Source organism: Globicephala melas, chromosome 2 (assembly GCF_963455315.2).
Source record: "Globicephala melas chromosome 2, mGloMel1.2, whole genome shotgun sequence".
Taxonomy (NCBI): Eukaryota; Metazoa; Chordata; class Mammalia; order Artiodactyla; family Delphinidae; genus Globicephala; species Globicephala melas.
The window spans coordinates 71,081,793-71,103,619 of record NC_083315.2 but is presented as its reverse complement, the minus strand read 5'-3'; the positions used below and the strand labels follow the sequence as shown (position 1 = coordinate 71,103,619).

At 41.2% G+C, this 21,827-nt stretch overlaps 1 protein-coding gene across 3 annotated transcripts in view; it reads left to right on the top strand.

The window, feature by feature from the left end:
• Positions 1-21,827, top strand: part of TLN2 (talin 2) — a 446,754-nt gene that overhangs the window by 318,233 nt on the left and 106,694 nt on the right. For all 3 annotated transcript variants that reach the window (XM_060294173.1, XM_060294172.1, XM_030878890.2), the window contains exons 25-28: positions 1,564-1,677; positions 9,332-9,466; positions 11,383-11,511; positions 13,699-13,801. In XM_060294173.1, coding sequence (XP_060150156.1) covers positions 1,564-1,677; positions 9,332-9,466; positions 11,383-11,511; positions 13,699-13,801 — 481 coding nt within the window. The remainder of the gene's footprint in view (positions 1-1,563; positions 1,678-9,331; positions 9,467-11,382; positions 11,512-13,698; positions 13,802-21,827) is intronic.

Below are 21,827 nucleotides of genomic sequence, written 5' to 3'. Positions count from 1 at the left end.
CAAATCTCCTCTGTGAAACCATTTACATGTGAGGGGTGTTGCTGCTTCTACTTCAAAAATGGCTTTACTCCTGTGGGGAGACCACCCAGGGCCCTCCACATCCTGAATCCCAGTTCTCTGAGGCTAGCCCCTCACTGGGGAGCAAGTTTGCTCTGGTGGAAAAGCCTCAGCAATGCAGGAGGACCCTGTCCTCGGGGTTGTGCACATAAAGAGGAGTTTTTTTCTGAGAGCCAGGCCCCTGCTGCGGAGGGAGTTGGTTTCCTGTTGGGGCCTGACTTCAGCCGCCAGCAGGGGTAGCAAAATGGCATTTCCCCTTCTCAGGGAGCACACGCTACTTGTGTCCAGGAAAATAGTATGAACCTTCCTCCTACTTTTTATGAACAAAAGGAACATACTCAGCCCGTGGGTATCTCTGTCAGGGAATGAGAGCATTACTGTTTATCAGGTTGCGGTGCAGAAGGTAAAGTGGGCCAAGTTCCTGGAGCCAGCAGAAGAGGATGCGAGTGAAATTCTCCTGGAAATTTTTTTTTTTTTTTTTTTTTTTTTTTTTTTGCGGTACGCGGGCCTCTCACTGTTGTGGCCTCTCCCGTTGCGGAGCACAGGCTCCGGACGCGCAGACTCAGCTGCCATGGCTCACGGGCCTAGCCGCTCCGTGGCATGTGGGATCTTCCCGAACCGGGGCACGAACCCGTGTCCCCTGTATCGGCAGGCGGACTCTCAACCACTGCGCCACCAGGGAAGCCCGAAATTTTTTTTTTAATTCTTGCTGAAATAGCCTCCTGCAAAGAACGTGTCACCAGGGTGGGCTGCTCTTGGACCCTTCCTTAGCAGTGACGGTCACTGTGCCATGGCCTCTGAGGGCCTGGTTGGTCAGATGTGGCGTGGCGCAAAGGGACAAGCCAGAGGACTTGTAGAGAGGGAAAAGGCCAGCATCTCCTAGGCACCGTGGAAGACGGTCACTTTCAAGTGGTCTCACCTTGGGATGCTGTCCTCCCTCCCCTATCCTGGGCATTGGGTTTTCCCATTTGAGGAATGAGAACACAGGAAGAGGAACCACAGTGACATGAAAGCTGACAGATGAAACGTATACCCGCAAAGTCAGATATCGAAATGCTGAAGTATGCTGTTAGTTGAGTGCTTCTCTCACTTTCTTCTGATCACTGGACCATATGAATTGAGTTTATCCACCTGTGAATTGGATAGATTCTTTGATGCTAGGGTTTTCAACCCTAACGAGCCAGGATGGTGTGAGCTGCAACTGGGGAAATTGTTTTAAGGCTTCGTTATGGAGAATCGCCTTGTGCTGCGTGTATTGGGACCCGGGGGACCACAGGGTAGAGTGTGTGTGGGAGGAGCCTACCCCCAGGTACTGTGTTGGCATCAGTGTTGGCAAGGGCCCAACGGGCTAAAGCTGCTGAGTGAATCCAGGGTTTGGGCCAGGCACCCCCAGGAGGGAAGGCACATCCACAGAACATTATCGCTGGGGGCGTTTCCCCACACACCCCATTTTGGTACGTCACCATCCTGGGTGTGCTCAGTTTTCATTTTCCTTTCTTCCTGTAGGCGGTGGCTGATCACATCCCTCAGCTAGTCCAGGGGGTCAGAGGGAGCCAAGCCCAAGCAGAAGATCTCAGTGCCCAGCTGGCGCTCATCATCTCCAGCCAGAACTTCCTCCAGGTACCACGGAAACATTCACCTCCGTCTTCCCCGGAACCTCAACCCACCCCCACCCCACTGCCCACTTTAGGTGTGCTAGTTTCCAGAATACCTCATGCCATTATTCATAGCCAGGGAAATAAGAATCTGTGAGTGCATCTTCTCCAAAGGTGTGGTGGTTTCTTGTGGCAGATACAGAATGAGTAAGTATTGTCAGTCTTTGTGAAGTGTGGCTAGGTTCATTTTCTTTTTAATTAGATATAAAATGTGAATATTAAGTTGTGAACACTCCCTTTGTACGTACTTCTTTCACGTCTCTCGGCACTTTGTCTACTTGGATCTCCTAAACAGTCCATGTGGTTTGGCAAGTTTCTTCCTCGTCCCTGTCTATTCAGATCTGTACTTACAGGACCCAGTGATACTTCTATTTGGTTAATTCTTCAAGAGCCGTAGCTCCGACATGCAGGGATACAATATGGAATGTTTATGCTTCCTCACATTTTATCTTCATACATATACAAACGTATTTATGTATGTATGTATTCTCTTGGGATTCACTGTGTATTGACTGTTTTTCATATTAACATTTATATTATGAATATTTGTGAATTTGAATCATATTCTCTCATATACTATACTCATTGTTTCGCTGTTCTGTCATTCGACATACAGGTTGTTTTCAATTATTTGCTGTCATAAACAACCTGTGATATGATGGAAAAAAAAATCTTGGTGTGTGCTCAAATCTTTGTGCCCCTCTTGAATTGTTTCCTTAGGGTAAATTACTAGAACTAGAATTGCAAGCAGCTTATTTTTATCTTTGGGACATTGAGAATTGTGGCTTGGACAAGTTGTTTGTCTTCTGCTGTAGGTGGTTACAGGTCCTAGAATCAGTTGTGTTGTCCCACTGCTGGCAGGATCATAGGGTCTTATGATAGTACAGTGTGGACATGGTCCAGGGGTCACTGTCCCTGCCCTTGTTTTTCCTGTTTCTTTTGTTCTTTTAAGTTTGCTACTGTAGACGGATCAGATCTTAACAAGAATAAAGCCAGAGTCAGAAATAAATAGAAATGGAATCAGCAGATCAACAAGTTTTAAACTTTTTTTAAAGTTTACATTTTAAACTCTTTTCATACATGTGGTAAAATTGCCCTTCCAGAAGGATGAATGAATCTAAATTTACAACTAGCAACATATGGAGCACACTTTTTATTTATTTTTTCTCTTTGTTTTATTTTATTTTAATTTTTATTGGAATATAGTTGATTTACAATGTTGTGTTAGTTTCATGTGTACAGCAAAGTGAATACATATACACATAGCCACTCCTTTTTTAGATTCAAATGTGGGGTTATTTTTTTTTATTGGAGTATAATTGCTTTACCACGTTGTGTTAGTTTCTGCTGTACAATGAAATGAATCAGTTATATGTATACATATATCCCCTCCCTCTTAGACCTCCCCCCCATCCCACCCATCTAGGCCATCACAGAGCACTGAGGTGAGCTTCCTGTGCTTTATAGCATGTTCCCGCTAGCTACCTATTTTACTCATGGTAGTGTATATATGTCAATCCTAATCTCCCAATTCGTCCCACCCTCCTCTACCCCCTGTGTCCACATGTCTGTTCCTACGTCTGCACCTCTATTCCTGCCCTGCAAATAGGATCATGTGTAACATTTTTGTAGATTCCACATATATGCGTTAATATACGATATTTGTTTTCCCTTTCTGGCTAACGTCACTCTGTATGACAGACTCTAGGTCCATCCACATCTCTACAAATGACCCAATTTCGTTCCTTTTTATGGCTGAGTAATATTCCATTGTATATATGTACCACATCTTCTTAATCCATTCATCTGTCGTTGGACATTCAGGTTGTTTCCATGTCCTGGTTATTGTAAATAGTGCTGCAATGCAATGAACATTGGGGTACATGTGACCTTTTGAATTATGGTTTTCTCAGGGTATGTGCCCAGTAGTGGGGTTGCTGGATCATATGGTAGTTCTATTTTTAGTTTTTTAAGGAACCTCCATACAGTTCTCCATAGTGGCTGTATCAATATACATTCCCACCAAAAGTGCAAACGGGTTCCCTTTTCTCCACACCCTCTCTGGCATATATTGTTTGGAGATTTTTTGATAATGGCCATTCTGACTGGTGTGAGGTGAAACCTCATTGTAGTTTTCATTTGCATTTTGGAGCACACTTTTTAATACCTCTTTTCCAAGTTGGGAAGTCAATCATTTTTTTGAAATGTTTTTGCCAATTTACTTGGTTACGTTTTTATTATTTGATCTTGCATGTCCTTGATTTTCACAATATTAAACATTTTTCATGTTTCAGTTATTTGTTTTTATTATGTGAACTTGTCTATTCATGCTTTTTATATACTCATTCTGATTTTTCTTATAAATTCTCATGAATTCCTTAAATATTAATAATATTAACTTGTGTCCTTGGTATTTATGATCTGGCACTTAAATTGTTACAGCTTTACTAAGAGCCATTGTATAGCATACATATTAAAAACCTTAAAATTATGTGTACTTTTTGGTCCAGAAACATTTATACAAAAAAATTATGAACATGTACAAAATTTTAGTTACATAGGTGTTTATCATATCATTGTTTATTATATTTGAAAACATGGAAAATACTTAACAATACAAGATTGAAAAGTGCTAACTGATGTATACACAGGGTATTACATAGCTATGAAAAAGATAGACTATGTGGAACAAGGAGATTCGAAAACAGAATAAATAGTATTATCTTACTTTTGAAAATATATGTGCCTGCACATATGTGCCTTCACCCATGCATGGTGAAATTGTCCTGGGTTCTGAGATGTGAGGGGTCACTCATTTCATTTTGTGTCCCTGTATTTTTCTAAATAGTCTATTACATATATTTAAGACACAGATTAAAGAGCTGTTCCAAGAAACACAAACATATTTAATAAGAAACTCCCTTTCAAATCTGTTTTAAATAAGAATTTCAAGCCACTAGCCCAATTTTACTTCCCACTCCACCCCAAAAGACACATACTTTTCTTTTTAAATACCTTTATTGGGATATAATTGCTTCACAATGTTGTGTTAGTTTCTGCTGTACAACAAAGTAAATCAGTTATATGTATACATATATACCCATATCCCCTCCCTCTTGAGCCTCCCTCCCACCCTCCCTATCCCACCCCTCTAGGTCGATACAAAGCACCGAGCTGATCTCCCTGTGCTATGCAGCTGCTTCCCACTAGCTATCTATTTTACGTTTGGTAGTGTATATATGTCAGTGCTACTCTCTCGCTTTGTCACAGCTTACCCTCCCCTCCCACGCCCCTGTCCTCAGGTCCCTTCTCTACGTCTGCGTCTTTATTCCTGCCCTGCCACTAGGTTCATCAGTACCGTTTTTTTAGATTCCGTATATGTGGATTATCATATGGTGTTTGTTTTTCTCTTTCTGACTTACTTCACTCTGTATGACAGACTCTAGGTCCAGCCACCTCATTTCAAATAATTCAAATTTGTTCCTTTTTATGGCTGAGTAATATTCCATTGTATATATGTGCTACATCTTCTTTATCCATTCATCTGTCCATGGACATTTAGATTGCTTACATGTCCTGGATATTATAAATAGTGCTGCAGTGAATATTGTGGTGCATATATCTTTTGGAATTATGGTTTTCTCAGGGTATATACCCAGTAGTGGGATTGCTGGGTCATATGGTAGTTCTATTTTTAGTTTTTTAAGGAACCTCCATATTGTCCTCCATAGTGGCTGTATCAGTTTACATTCGCACTAATGGTGCAAGAGGGTTCCCTTTTCTCCACACCCTCTCCAGCATTTATTGTTTGTAGATTTTTTGATGATGGCCATTATGACTGGTGTGAAGGGATACCGCATTGTGGTTTTGATTTACGTTTCTCTAATCATTAGTGATGTTGACCATCTTTTCATGTGTTTGTTGGCAATCTGTATGTCTTCTTTGGAGAAGTGTCTATTTAGGTCTTCTGCCCATTTTTGGATTGGGTTGTTTGTTTTCTTGATATTGAGCTGTATGAGCTCCTTGTACCTTCTGGAGATTAATCCTTTGTCACTTGCTTTGTTTGCAAATATTTTCTCCCATTCTGAGGGTTGTCTTTTCGTCTTGTTTATGGTTTCCTTTGCTGTGCAAAAGCTTTTAAATTTCATTAGGTCCAATTTGTTTATTTTTGGTTTTATTTCCCTTTCTCTAGGAGGTGGGTCAAAAAGGATCTTGCTGTGATTTATGTCATAGAGTGTTCTGCCTATGTTTTCCTCTAAGAGTTTGATGGTGTCTGCCCTTACATTTAGGTCTTTAATCCATTTTGAGTTTCTTTTTGTGTATGGTGTTAGGAAGTGTTCTAATTTCCTTCTTTTTCATGTAGCTGTCCAGTTTTCCCAGCACCACTTATTGAAGAGGCTGTCTTTTCTCCATTTTATATTCTTGCCTCCTTTGTCAAAGACAAGGAGACCATCTGTGCATTGGTTTATCTCTGGGCTTTCTATCCTGTTCCATTGATCTGTATTTCTGTTTCTGTGCCAGTACCATACAGTCCTGATTACTGTAGCTGTGTAGTATAGTCTGAAGGCAGGGAGCCTGATTCCTCCACCTCCATTTTTCTTTCTCAAGATTGTTTTGGCTATTTGCAGTCTTTTGTGTTTCCATACAAATTGTAAAATTTTCTTGTTCTAGTTCTGTGAAAAATGCCATTGGTAAATTGATCAGGATTGCATTGAATCTGTAGATTGTTTTGGGTAGTGTAGTCATTTTCACAATGTTGATTCTTCCAATCCAAGGGCATGGTATATCTCTCCATCTGTTTGTATTGTCTTTGATTTCTTTCATCAGCTTCTTATAGTTTTCTGCATACAGGTCTTTTGCCTCCTTAAGTAGGTTTATTCCTAGGTATTTTATTCTTTTTGTTGCAATGGTAAATGGGAGTTTCCTTAATTTCTCTGATTTTCTCATTGTTAGTGTATAGGAATGCAAGAGATTTCTGTGCATTAATTTTGTATCCTGCTACCTTACCAAATTCATTGATTAGCTCTAGTAGTTTTCTGATGGCATCTTTAGGATTTTCTATGTGTACTATCATGTCACCTGCAAACAATGACAGCTTTACTTCTTCATTTCCAATTTGTATTCATCTTATTTCTTTTTCTTCTCTGATGGCTGTGGCTAAAACTTCCAAAACTATGTTGAATAAGAGTGGTGAGAGTGGGCACCGTTGTCTTATTCCTGATCTTAGAGGAAATGCTTTCAGTTTTTCATCATTGAGAATGATATTGGCTGTGGGTTTGTCATGTATGGCTTTTATTATGTTGAGGTAGTTTCCCTCTAGGCCCACTTTCTGGATTTCTGGAGAGTTTTTTCATGAATGGGTGTTGAATTTTGTCAAAAGCTTTTTCTGCATCTGTTGAGATGATCATTTTTTTTAAGTTCATAGCATATTTATTGTTAATGAATTTTTCCCAGTTAGTATCTGAACAATATATACACTTATAAAATAAACATGATACCAGATGCTACAGTACAGATTTTCTTCTTTTTAAATTTTCTACATCTATACTCTCATATTCCATGTGATCCAATTCTCCGACCTCTTCCCTCTATTCTTATGACTTTGAAACCTTTAGCCAGGCAGCACTCCATGATGCCATTTGATACAAACACAATCATAAATACAAACACAAACTCAGGCACTTGGATTACAAGGCAATCAAATGGTTTTTATCCTTCAATTTGTTAATATGGTCTATCACATTGATTGATTTGCATATATTGAAGAATCCTTGCATTCCTGGGCTAAACCCCATTTGATCATGGTGTTTGATTCTTTTGATGTGCTAATGGATTCTGTTTGCTAGTATTTTTTGAAGATTTTTGCATCTATGTTCATCAGTGATATTGGCCTGTAGTTTTCTTTCTTTGTGACGTCTCTTTGTCTGATTTTGGTATCAGGGTGATGGTGGCCTCATAGAATGAGTTTGGGAGTATTCCTCCCTCTACTACATTTTGGAAGAGTTTGAGAAGGATAGATGTTAGCTCTTCTTTAAATGTTTGATAGAATTCGCCTGTGAAGCCATCTGGCCCTAGACTTTTGTTTGTTGGAAGATTTTTAATCACGGTTTCAGTTTCAGTGCTCGTGATTGGTCTTTTCATATTTTCTCTTTCTTTCTGATTCAGTCTTGGAAGGGTGTGCTATTCTAAAAATTTGTCCATTTCTTCCAGATTGGCCATCTTATTGGCATTAGTTGCTTGTAATAGTCTCTCATGATCCTTTGTATTTCTGCAGTGTCAGTTGTTACTTCTCCTTTTTCATCTCTAATTCTGTTTATTTGAGTCTTCTTCCTCTTTTTCCTGATTAGTCTGATTAATGGTTTATTAATTTTGTTTATCTTCACAAAGAACCAGCTTTTAGTTTTATTGATCTTTGCAATTGTTTCCTTCATTTCTTTTTCATTTATTTCTGATCTGATCTTTATGATTTCTTTCCTTCTGCTAACTTTGGGGATTTTTGTTCTTCTTTCTCTAATTGCTTTAGGTGTAAGGTTAGTTGTTTATCTGAGATTTTTCTTGTTTCTTGAGGTAGGATTGTATTGCTATAATCTTCCCTCTTAGAACTGCTTTTGCTGCATCCCATAGGGTTTGGGTCGTCATGTCTCCATTGTCATTTTTTTCTAGGTATTTTTTTATTTCCTCTTTTATTTCTTCAGTGATCACTTCGTTATTAAGTAGTGTATTGTTTAGCCTCCATGTGTTTGTATTTTTTACAGATCTTTTCCTGTAATTGATATCTAGTCTCATAGCGTTGTGGTCAGAAAAGATACTGGATGCAATTTCAATTTTCTTAAATTTACCAAGGTTTGATTTGTGACCCAAGATGTGATCTATCCTGGAGAATGTTCCGTGTGCACTTGAGAAGTGTATTCTGTTGTTTTTGGATGGAATGTCCTATAAATATCAATTAAGTCCATGTGGTCTAATGTGTCATTTAAAACTTGCACTTCCTTATTTATTTTCATTTTGGATGATCTGTCCATTGGTGTAAGTGGGGTGTTAAAGTCGCCTACTGTTATTGTGTTACTGTCAGTTTCCCCTTTTATGGCTGTTAGCATTTGCCTTATGTATTGAGGTGCTCCTATGTTGGGTGCATAGATATTTACAATTGTTATTATCTTCTTCTTGGACTGATCCCTTGATCATTATGTAGTGTCCTTCCTTGTCTCTTTCAGTAGTCTTTATTTTAAAGTCTATTTTGTCTGATATGAGTATTGCTGCTCCAGCTTTCTTTTGATTTCCATTTGCATGGAATATCTTTTTCCATCCCCTCACTTTCAGTCTGTATGTGTCCCTGCGTCTGAAGTGGGTCTCTTGTAGACAGCATGTATATGGGTCTTGTTTTTCTATCCATTCTGCCAGTCTGAAGACACATAGTTTCCGTTTCAAACATTCCTAGAATGTACTGCCCCAGAGTATCTGATTTCGGTTGGCAATTTTGGGGGGAAACTAGATGGTTTTAATATTCCTTGTTTTAAGGCAAAGTAAGTTCTGGCTGATAAGGCGGCATTGCTGTTTGGGTCTCTACTCTGACTCTTGCTGCCCAGGAGCTGTCTTACCTTCAGCTTTTCTCTCCATAGCCTGGAAGCAAGATGGTGTCCTCTGCTAAAGCCGCAGTGCCCACTGTCAGCGACCAGGCTGCAGCCATGCAGCTGAGCCAGTGTGCCAAGAACCTTGCCACCAGCTTGGCAGAGCTGCGTACCGCATCACAGAAGGCAAGTGGACCCTGGTCACGGCAGTTAGCTTGTCAGGAGCGGAGCTTTTAATTCCTTACTGTTGGTGTGACCTGGGTGCTCCCCAGGGCCTGAACGCTGCCTGGCATATTGCTTGGTTCAGTTGTCCATTTGACCACTAAATATGCTCATGTGGATTGGCTTTTGCCCCTTTTAGCCGCTATCTCCTTGACTTAGTTATCCCCTTCTGGTTACAGATGACTTTGGTTAAACTATGCTAAGTTGCATACTTCCCCTCCTCCCCTGCCCTGGGACAAGCAATGATCTATTTCTCACAGTCTTAGGGGAGACCAGTCATCAGTTTCTTGGTGCCAGGTAAACTGTGGGCACAGTAAGTGATGATATCTTCCAGGTGTTATCTTGTGAACTTAATGACATTATATAGGCAGCAAATCTGTTTTGGAGGATCATCTATACTATCTTTGCCCTGAGAGGTTTCCACCTCTTAAATGGGAGCATTCACCTTCACAAGATCCTCCATAGAACAGAACTGGGGATTAATGCGTTTCTGTCTCTGGGATGTGTTAATTACCAAAGGGCCTCATTACTGTACTGTTTGATGTGGTATTAGCATGAAGTTCTAGCATGAATTCATTTTTCCTCATTGTAACAATCCCTTTATAGAAACAGGCAGCCTCATGTATGAGCAAGGGAAGAAGGTTAGAAGCTGATTTGAATTTGTAATATAAACAGTGCACTACATCACCAAAGAAAAATATCTAGAGTTTTAGGTTATATCTAATAAAAAAGTTATTTTGAGCTCTCTTTCTCAAAGAGAGGTCTAGGGACCATCTGCACTGGAATCACATGGGGGCATTTAGGATGCAGGTTCCTGGGCCTCACCTCTGAGCACCCCAGTCAGAATCTCTGGTCATAGCGCCCAAATATCTGCATTTTAACAAGTTTCCTCAGTGACTGAACGACACACCCACCTCCAACAACTGCTTTGGAGCAGTGATCCCCGAAGTGGGACTCAGGCAACACTGTGCAGTGGATTCAGGAAGACTCTTTTTATGATTTTAGTATATAGTGTAGGGGTTAAGAATACAGGCTCTAAAATCAGACCACCTGCATTCAAATTCTCGCCTTGCCATTGACTAATTTTGTGACCTGGGCAAGTCACTTAACCTCTCTGCCTCAGTATTGTCACCTAGTAATACTCACACATAGAAATCAATCAAATAGTGTGTACTGCTGCTGTTGTTACTATTATCTAAAAAAGAAAGAAGTTAAGATACACCAGTATTTAATATACTTGTATGTGTATAATTTACTAACATTTACGTGTATAATTTATTAACATGCGTGTTGGGGGTGTGTGATCAAAGCATTTGGAGAACGCTGTTCTAGATGATCACCAGAATGAAGCAGTTTTCTTAAAAGTTTTTATTAAGGAAAAAAATCTTTCATAGCCTTCAGTATGGAACGATAATGGTTTACAATCTAGAAATTTGTAAAGAGATTCAGTAAGGTTGACATAGACTTGTCTGTAGAGTCCTGGGTTCATTTGTTTATTCGTTCCTTCATCCACCCCATGCTTCCCAAGTTTTTGTGTGCACACATACTGTGCTAGGTGCCCCATGTCTAGAACCCAGACACAGTGAATAAGGATCCTCTTCGTTTGAGAGGTAATGTATTTCTGATATAAACAGCTTCAAGGAAAATTTAAGTATATCCAGTTATGAGACACACATACTTGATTTTTTAGGGAACTTAGGACTGAGGTCCTGATTGAGCATGGTTTTGTGCTCTCAGGAAATGCTTGTTACCCTTGCTTCCTATTGCTAGATTTGGAGAATCATTGGTTGTATCCAGAAAGGAATTTCCTATGTTGCAAGGTACTGGGGATGCTTTTCCCGAGCAGACTGTTGTGCACATATTCTCAACTCTGTTGACAGGCCCATGAAGCCTGTGGTCCCATGGAAATCGATTCAGCACTGAGCACTGTGCAGACCCTGAAGAGTGAACTGCAGGATGCCAAGATGGCTGCCGTGGAGAGTCAGCTGAAGCCACTCCCAGGGGAGACGGTAGGAGATGTTGGTGGCAGCTGGGGTCTGGGACTCTACCTCTGTTAGGAAGTCACGGCATTTTTAGAGTTGGGGGGAGGGGTGGTCAGTGTGTCTCAGTTTCAAGTGTTTTTAATGCAAAGCCCTAGAATAGCCACATTTCTCTGGAACAGTCTTATGATAGAGATGGCCCTGAGGGGGCCTCTGGTGATGGGCCTGTGTGTACCTGCCTGGGGTGTGGCTGGGGATGACCAGGCATCAGTTCCTATTCATCCCTCTTTTCCATAAACAAGACCTGCTGGCGTTTGAGGCCAGTGTTCTAATCCTGCAGGCTTTTTCTGAAAAGAATGCCCAGGGCAGCTGGAGGAGCTATGTTTAGACCTAGGAGTTCTGGCTTCTTGGTCCAGGTTGTGTCATCCACTAGCTGTAGGCAAGTCCCAATCTCCTCTATGTCTAAAGTATTTTATTTACGAAATGGGTGGCAATTAAGTTATAAATACAGAATATATTTTCAACAGTCATGTTTAAAAAAAAAATTTCCATAGTGCAAGGCACTGGGGTGGGCAATGGCAAAGCACTTTACTCTAGTAAAGCCACAACAGCAAGTGGAATGTTGGCTCCAGAAATCTCATTTGATCACGTTATGGTACCTCCTGATGCCTGTGCCAGGGTTTTCTTGGCTAAAATTTTACCAGTCGTCCTCATTTGTATGTACCTCCTTTCCCTCACTCCTGAACATTACTGATAAAATAGCTTCATTTATTAAGCACCTCTTCTGCACTGTGTACACACACAGTCAGCCTAGTTTATCCTGATAGTAACCTAATGAACAAGTGTTGTTCACCCCATTTTACAGCTGAAAAAAAAAAGGTGCCCTGTTCTACTCAATGTTACCTGGTAGTTAGCATCAGAACCATGGGTTGAACCCAGATCTGTAAGACTCCAAAACCCATGCCTTGATCTTTCACAGTGAGAACTTTTACTCTTAGCTACTGCTGCTCTTTGGATAGAAACTAAAAACTTTTAGAGTATAAAAGGACCACCAGAGCATCTAATTTACCATTGAACAATGCCTGGTACGTAGGAAGCATTCGGAAAATATTTGTGAAATCAAGCTACCCCTGATTGTAAAAACAGGAAACTCAGGAAGTCACTTAACTAAGGTGCCCCGGCTAAAGAGAAAGTCAGTATTGGTTCCTGAGCCAGCAGCTTTGCAAAGTGGTCCAGGTATCCCTTTGCAGACTTCTGTGCTCCAGGAGCCCATGACACCTATTCTGCCTTCACATAAAACAACCGGTCAGTTAGAATGCAAGAAACATCATGTAATTTTTAAAGAAATTGTTTGCCCTAAACAAATGTGTGTACTGTGTTATACTGTTGGCTACAGTGGACCAGGCTCCATTTTTTACTTGAAGAAAATGCCTCTCTTGGAAAACATGTTGTGGGGTTAAAACTGCATACATTTCCTGATGCTTTTCTGAACTCTCGCAGCGTGCCCGGAAGTTCTCTTCCAAAATGTTGTCCTCATCTAGTAATTGAATAATTACCCTTACCATAGGGCTTTATTGACTTTATTCTCTGAATTATTTATTCCGTTGACAAAGCGAGACGACGTGCTCGTCATGGGAAGCAAGCTCTTTGCCCGTTTTCATAATCTCATTTACCATCCCAAACCTCTATTCCTATTGCATTTCCCTCTGGTTAGAACTCCGCAAAGTATAATGATCAAATTGAACAATGTTAATGGTCCCACGTGCCAGGAAGGTGGAACAGCTGGATGTCTGCTCACTTCCTGCTAAGGCATAATTAATTCTCACTAAGGATTTGTTGCAGACTTCTGAATTAGCTTCTGAAAGCATAATACTAATGGCTACCATTTGTTGAGTACCTATGTTAATTCTCTGAAAACCTTCTGAGCTAGATACTGTGATCTCAGGACACAGAGACTGGGAGAGTTCAGTGACTTACCCCAATCTCTCAACAGCTAGCAAGTGGGGAAAGGAAGCAGAGGGCAGGGTGTGAACTCATTTGTTTATCCTGAAGCCTGGGTTCTTTCCCCTCTATCACCCTACTTCTTCTTAGTGCCATTGGTGTATTAGGTAGGAAAGAGTTGAGGCCCAGAAGTTTGATCTGCATTATTTTGGGGCTAAGACTTTAGTGGATGATTTGCCTCTTCTAAGCTGTCTTCCTCCTTGAATCTTCTTACAGCTGGAAAAATGTGCTCAGGACCTGGGAAGTACATCTAAAGCAGTGGGCTCCTCCATGGCGCAGCTCCTGACCTGTGCTGCTCAAGGCAATGAGCACTACACAGGTGAGACTCACACCCTTCGTGATGCCCTGAGGCCAGGTACAGACCACTGGGCTGGTGCGGGGAGTCTGTTGATTTGACAATGAACCTGACTTTTTTATTTCAGCAGTTCAACACACATTTTTCAAGCACTTTCAACATGCTTGTTACTGGGCTTGATACTAAGCGTACTAAGACTAATCAAATATGATTCCCCCAAACTATTTGAGTCACCCCTATTAGACTATAAGCAGATGGTAGTTATAGACCTCTGCAACTGTGTATGTCTCTTGAAATCCCACTAAAGGAGGGAAAGAAAGAAAAAGTCAAAGAAAATGAGAGAGAAGAAAACAAATAAGATCTCAATGAAGTTGTCGAAGATGGAAGGAGACAGATGAGTGGTAACTGAGAGACCCCAATAAATAAAAACCTAAAGTTGTCCAGGGATAGGGAAGCTAACAAGAAGCAAGCTGATTGGTGCTGCAAAACTCTGGGAGGGTTTGAGCCCTGGAGACAGCAGGTACCCCTGAACCAGGAGTACTGTATAGGGAACAGAATGTATAAGGAAAAATACCTGGTGATACAAAAAAAAAAAAAGAATATTTTCATAGTCGGAAGTCTGTTTCTATCTAAAATGGAGACAACAAGAAGTTTCAGTATTAGCCCATTACTTGAAAATGAGAACTACATCAGGACTTCCCTGGTGGCGCAGTGGTTAAGAATCCACCTGCCAGTGCAGCGAACACAGGTTCGAGCCCTGGTCCGGGAAGATCCCACATGCCACGGAACAACTAAGCCCATGCGCCACAACTACTGAGCCTGCGCTCTAGAGCCTGCGAGCCACAACTGCTGAGCCCACGAGCTGCAACTGCTGAAGCCCGCATGCCTAGAGCCTCTGCTCTGTGACAAAGAGAAGCCACCGCAATGAAAAGCCCGCACACCACAACGAAGAGTAGCCCCTGCTCACCGCAACTAGAGAAAAGCCCACATGCAGCAACGAAGACCCAACACAGCCATAAATAAATAATTAAATAAATCCATCCATCCATCCATCCATCAGAAGAAACCTTAAAGAACTGAGTGGCTCTATAAGTAGGAATCAGGTGAAGAGGAGATGGATTGTTGCTTTTGTTATATAGTAGTACGGCTTGAATATTTTTTTCTTTTTGAAATATACATTACTATTAAAGAATAATATACATCCAGAGGAGAGTATAAGTCCTAAATGTATATCTTCATGAGTTATCCCAAATTGAATACACCTGAAAAACCCCCACCAAGATCAAGTAATGAGCATTTTTGGCATCCCGGGGGAATTGCTGGGTCATAGGCTGTGCGGCCACTCAGCTACAGTCCTTCCTGCGGTATCTGAAATTTCCACTTGTTCTACATCCTGGTCACCACATCTGCTTTGTCAATATGAGCCATTCTGTTGAGTGTGTAGTAGAAGCACATTATGGGTTTAGTTTGCGTGTCCCTGAGGAACAGGGCAGTTGAGGATATTTTCAGTTTATCAGCCATTTGGGTACCTTCTTTTGTGAAGCATCTCTTCAGGTCTTTTGCCCATTTTTTTAAAATATGAGTTTTCTGCCTTTTCCTTATTTATTTGCAGGAGTTAGTTGTCACATATATATGTATTTCTTGTATCTTGTGGCTTACCTTTTCACTGTTTTAAAGGTGTTTCTTGATAAACAGAACTTAAATTTTAATATAGTCCAATTTACACTTCTCCTTTATGGTTAGTGCTTTTTGTGTCCGATTTAAAAATGTTGCTTCTCCAAGTCATGAAGATATTCTTCTCTGTTATAGTCTAAAGGCTTTGTTGTTTTACTTCCATATTTAGAACTACGATCCACCTGGAATTGAGTTTTATATGTGGGCAAACAGGGTCCTAGTGTAGTTGCTTTTGCACCAGGGCATCCATCCATTTGACCCAGCACCACTTTGCGACCCTCCTTTCCCCAGTGGTCTTGAGGGCAATTTCATTATAAATTAAGGGCATAAATGTGAGTCAGTTTCTGAACTTTTGCTTCTTTTTCATTGCTTTAATTGCCTGATCTTACCTTAGTACCATACTTTCCTAATCATTGCAGTTTTATACTAAGTGTTAACATCTGATAATGTGAGTCCTCTGTCTTTGTTATTCTTCCTCAAGTTAGTGCTGACTTTCCTTGACCCTTTGTATTTCCACATCTATTTTAGAATCAACCTGTCAATTTGTACCCTCCCCCGCAAAAAAACCCTTTCGCTTGTTTTTTTATTTGTTTGTTTTTTTGATCGCGGTTACCTGAATCTGGGGATAATTGAAATCTTTACATTACTGAGTCTTCTAATCTGTGAATGTGGTATATCTCTACATTTATTTAGATTTCCTTTCTCTCAATACTGTTTTATAGTTTTTTGCATAGAAGTTTTTGTTTTCATTAGAGTGTGCGTCATAAATCTTTTACTTTCATTTTTTCTCTATGCTTATATTTAATGCATGTGTATGCATGCATACCTATGCGTATCATGTAGTTGTTCTTTCAGAGGGGGAGGAGTTGTTTGTTGATGTGACAGTATTTTCCGTTCAATTGGAGTATTTGGTCTGTTTGTATATAATATAATTAGTGATATATTGAGGTTTGTATTTGTCATCTTACTATTTCTTTTCTATATGTCCTACCTATCCTAGGCTCCTTTTTCTCTCCTTTCTTGCTTTCTTTCAGATTTATATGTGCTTTTTAAAATCTATTTCTCTTCCCTTGATTAGTTTATTAGTTGTACATTCACTGCCTATTCTTTTTTTTTTTTTTTTTTTTTTGGTAGTACGCAGGCCTCTCACTGCTGTGGCCTCTCCGGCTGCGGAGCACAGGCTCCGGACGCGCAGGCTCAGCAGCCATGGCTCACGGGCCCAGCCGCTCCACGGCATGTGGGATCTTCCCAGACCAGGGCACGAACCTGTGTACCCTGCATCGGCAGGCAGACTCTCAACCACTGCGCCGCCAGGGAAGCCCCTCACTGCCTATTCTTGAACAACTTTTTTTTCTTTTTTCTTTTTTTTTTTGTGGTACGCGGGCCTCTCACTGTTGTGGCCTCTCCTGTTGCGCCTGACACGCAGGCTCAGCGGCCATGGCTCACAGGCCCAGCTGCTCCGCAGCGTGTGGGATCTTCCCAGACTGGGGCACGAACCCGTGTCCCCTGCATCGGCAGGCGGACTCTCAACCACTGCGCCACCAGGGAAGCCCTTGAACAATTTTTTAAAAGTATAATATAAGTTAGTATGTTTACCTCTTCCTGGACAGTGCAAGAATCTTGGGACATTTAAACTTCATTGACCTTTCTTCCAACTCATTCATTGTTGTTGAGTGCTTTAATTCTACATATATTTAACCTCCTCAGTACTGCCTCAAAGTTGTTTCATAGTCAGTATTGATTAAATGCTCCTCCATATTGACCTTTCCATTGCTGTTCATTCCTTTCTGCATCGCAATGTGCTTCCACCTGGGATTATTTCCTGTCTGCCTAAAGAACTCCCTGCATTAATTCCTTTAGTGTGAGTCTGCAGTGACCAATTCTTTCAGTTGTTGTTTGTTTAAAATGCCTTTGTTTAGCCTCTATTTTTGGTAGATAATTTTACGTGTTGTAAAATTTTAGGTTGGCAGTTATTTTCTTCCAGCATTTGAAGGTGTTATTCCGTTGTCAGCACTTGAAGGTGTTATTCCATTGTCAGCACTTGAAGGTGTTATTCCATTGTCAGCACTTGAAGGTGTTATTCCGTTGTCTTCTGGCTTCCTTTATTTCTGTTGTGAAGTCAGCTGTCGCTTTACCCTTCCACAGGTCATGTGGTTTTAGTTTTCCCCTCTGCTACTCGTTTTTTTGGATTTTCTCAGTCTTTGGTTTTCAAGCACTGTGCCTAGAGGAGTTTTGTTTTGTGTCGTTTTGCCTATTTATCCCACTTTGGGTTTTAGTACTCCTTAAAGATGGGATTTGCTGTCTTAGATCAGTTTTGGAAAACTCAGCCACTATATCTTCAAATGCTGCTTCTGTCCCATTTTTTTCTCTCCTCTTTGTACACTCCAGCTACCCCCTACGTTAGATATTTTCACTGTTTTGTGTGTCTCCTATGCTCTTTTCTATATTGGCCATAATTTTTCTTCTCCATGCTTTATTCTGTGTGGGTTTTTTTGGATTTATCTGCAGCTCACTATTCCTCCTACCTTCAAACTCTTCTATTGAGTTTTTAATTTTAAATGTCATATTTTTCAGTTTTATAATAACCTTTTGATGGCTTTCTTGTACTTTCCATTTCTCTGCTGAAATTCTCTATCTTGTCATCTAATTTCTTCAACATAGTTTTTACATTTACTTAAAGTCTAGGTTCAATAACTCCAATGTCAGGATCACCTACGGGCGTCTTGTTATCTGTTTTGTTTTCTGTTTTTTTTTTTTTCTCTTCTTGGTTTTCAACTATTGACCTTATCTCCTGATGTTTCTGATTTTTTTTTAATTTAATGCTAATCATTGGTATTTACATTGTAGAAATAATTTGAGGCTCTAGATTGTGTTTTCTTCCGTACAGAGGATTAATCTTTTATTTTAGCAGGTGGTTAAAAAAGGAGAAGATCACCGTAATACGAGCGGAACTGAACTGATTGGATATTGCAAAGTCCATTTCCAGTTTACCTTGTAGGGTGTAGCCCTTCGTGCCTCCTGTCTAAACATCTGTGATGTTTATGAGGGCCATTCTGATTGTTGAGCTCAGAGCTATGCTTCTTTTATCTTCCCATCCCCATGCGACTTCAGAAAGTTTTGCTCAGCCTCTCAGTTTCTGGGCAACAGTTTACAAATTAGAAAATGCCTTGAAGGGGGGAAAGCAGTGTTGTACTCACTTCTCTGTACTTTCTTTCTCTTCCAAGTTCTTGGCTTTCGTTACCTTGGTTCCTTGGTATCTCTCCAGTGCCTTCAAACAGATGTTCTGTCTGTATTTTTCCAGAGTTTCTAGTTGTTTCTCTGAGGGGGAGGGTTCATCTGCAATAAGTTATTCTTTCCATCACTATAAGGAAAATCCTCTTTGCTTCTTCAAAAACTGTGTATGTTTATTACTTTGAAAATAAGAGCACAGTAGGAGCACAAAAAGAGTTACCACGGCACAGTGCAATATAGTACCTGCAACAGTAAGAATGTACAATTCTGTCCTCATGAGAGGGTGAGGGAACGTTCCACAGCAGAACTGACACCTGATCGGGGTTTGAAGGATTATTGTGACTCACTTAGCTTTCAAGGAGAAAGAAAAGTGTATGTAAATTCTTAAAAGCTTAGGGCATACGAGAGATGTAGTTTCAAGAACTTCTACACATTCCTGAAATCTTGCCAGATTTTGTGTAGATGATGAAATGGATTTTTAATGAAGGAAAGACTGCTTCACAAGTTGCGTCATCCAATACTGATAACATCCAGGATGACAGACTGTCTAGTTGATGTCTGAAGAACGGCCTAGAAGTATCCCGATTTCATTTTGGCAGGCGCCAACTAGGTGGTGGTGGCGGACTTGGGAACAGCATATGTGAAGTCCCAAAGGCAGGAGAAGAAGGCTGATGAAATGAAGTGAGAGGATCCAAGTAAAAGGCAAGGGGGTAGGGAGTAAGAAGATAAGGCTGGGAAGGTCAGCTGGGATCAGATCGTAAAAGGCCTCATAAGCCAATTTAAATACATTGAAATTGAAGCTCAGAGCATATGAAAATACTGAAGAATTTGCATCTGTCGACACAGTCTCGATTGCCCTTAATGCACTTTGCCCTTCTTTTCGTGTGCTGATAAATTGGAGGGAAGCAAAGTTGGAGGCAGGGAGACCAGTGAGAAGGCTGTTGCATTCATCCAGATAAGAATTGTTAGTGGAGATGAAGGATGGATTAAAGAAAAAGAGACCTCACGGTTGTTGGTGATGGATTAGAAGTTGGTAGGAATGGGAATAGGGAAAGCAACACGGACAGCTCTAAGTTTAGCCTGATAGCTGAACGAAGAGTGGTATGAGTCACTGTGATGGAGACACAGGGTCACTGGCAGGCATGTTGAGGGCTGGAGTTTAGGGATGCCAGGTTCAACTTTATTATTATTATTGTTGTTGGGGGGGCTGCCCTGGGTCTTTGTTGCAGCTTTTCGTTGCGGCACGTGGGCTCGGTAGTTGCAACTCATGGGCTTAGTTGCCCCACAGCATGCGGGTCTTAGTTCCCTGACCAGTGATCGAACCCACATCCTGTGCATTGGAAGGCGGATTCTTAACCACTGGACCACCAGGGAAGTCCCAGGTTCAACTTTAAATGGATTCAGTTTGAATCCCTGCAGGATATCCACAGAGAGGTGCCCATTAGGCAGCTGGATATTTACCTCTGGAACTCAGTAGAGAAGTCTGGGCTGGAGATAAATATTTCTAAATGTTTAATAAAATGATAATGATTGAAACCATGGGGGTAGCTAAGTTTGCATAAGGGAAAGTGGTAGAGTGAGAACAATTTTATCAGATATAACCCTATGGAACCCAAGTATTTCAGGAGAAGGCTGAGCATTAGAAATCCTTGAAAGAAACGAGAACATGCAGCCTTGGAGAGACCATGGAAACCAGGAGAGAGGGATGTCTCTCGACTCACAGAGATAATTGCTGCCTGGAAAGACACTGCAGGGAGGGACTTGAGAAGCATCCACTGGCTTAAGGAAAAACAAGGTCACTGCTCTCCCTGTTGAAGGCAATTACAGGAAGGTTGAAGAATGGATGGGAAGCAGGGAGAGAGCACGAGTGTGGACAGCTTCTCCCTGGGTGTCAGTTCCCTCGTCCATACCTAAGATGTGTGGGATACTCAGAAGTTAACACATGAGCTGCCACTGGACTAGGTTCTAATGCAGATGTGGTTTTATTTGGCCAGTACAGCGTTCAAAATGCATTTCTTCTCGGCTGGGTACAGTTACATAGACAGAACCCTTTCCAGATCCTTTGGGACAGATTAAAAAATCTTGCATACTTGGTTTTTACCTTGTGAGCTTGATACGTGGTCTAATGCTGTCTACACACAATCTACGTGAATTCTGATCAGGAGTAATTACTATTACAAAGAATTCCCCTGTATTTCATATGACTAGTGTGTCTCCCTAAGACTGTTGCTGAATATAATTTGAGATCTAGACGGCAGGAATACTGGGAACGTCATCTGTGTCTTCCAAGGATTGTGGTTATTGAAGCAGGGAGTCTGCTTCAGTGTTTCGCACTGGCACTTCTGGGGTGTGTTGCACCCTTGACTCCAGGAACAATTTTGGGGGGGCGGAGGGTGGTGATTGCTCGGAGATAGGACTCTGATGATTCTCATCGTTACCATTGAGAATATTGCTGTGAATTCAGCCACGTACAGCCTTGGATGGTCATTTGCTCCCTGGCATCTGGTGGCCTTGTTTCATCCTTTTGTTGGTGTGGCTTCCACTTTGCGGGAAACCTAATGCTGCCAAAGAGGATTCTTGGTGTGCCCTGAGGTTTCACAGTGAGTCCTCAGCAGAAAACACGTGGGGTGGATATACCTCGGCTTTTGGAATTCCGCTCTTCTGGTTTCTGCCTTTTGGAAAAATTGTCTGAGTCTATAAAAGCCTTTTCAGTAAATAATTTTCTCATGAACATGACTTTTCTAATGGCGTATGATAAATGGTTTATTCTTCCAAAATAATACAACTCAAATAGAAATAGATTCAAGAGTCCACGTGGTAACGAGGAAGGCAAGAGGAGAGGTCTAGAAATCACAGCCTAGAATTTTCAAGGGTCACAGCTGGGATCTCAGCCTCTCCTATGACCTGTGGGAAACTGAGACCCAGAGGGAAAAGGCGGCGGCTGTTTAGTCCACACAGCTTGTCAGCAGCAGAGCTGGACGAGGTCTTAACCACACCTGGTGGGTGCCCTTCTGAGCAAGGATGTCCTTCCACCCTGGGCCAGAAGCTTCAGTATAACATGAATCGGGAGATTAGGTTTGACGTAAACACGCTACCATGTATAAAATAGATAGCTAGTGGGAACCTGATGTATAGCACAGGAAGC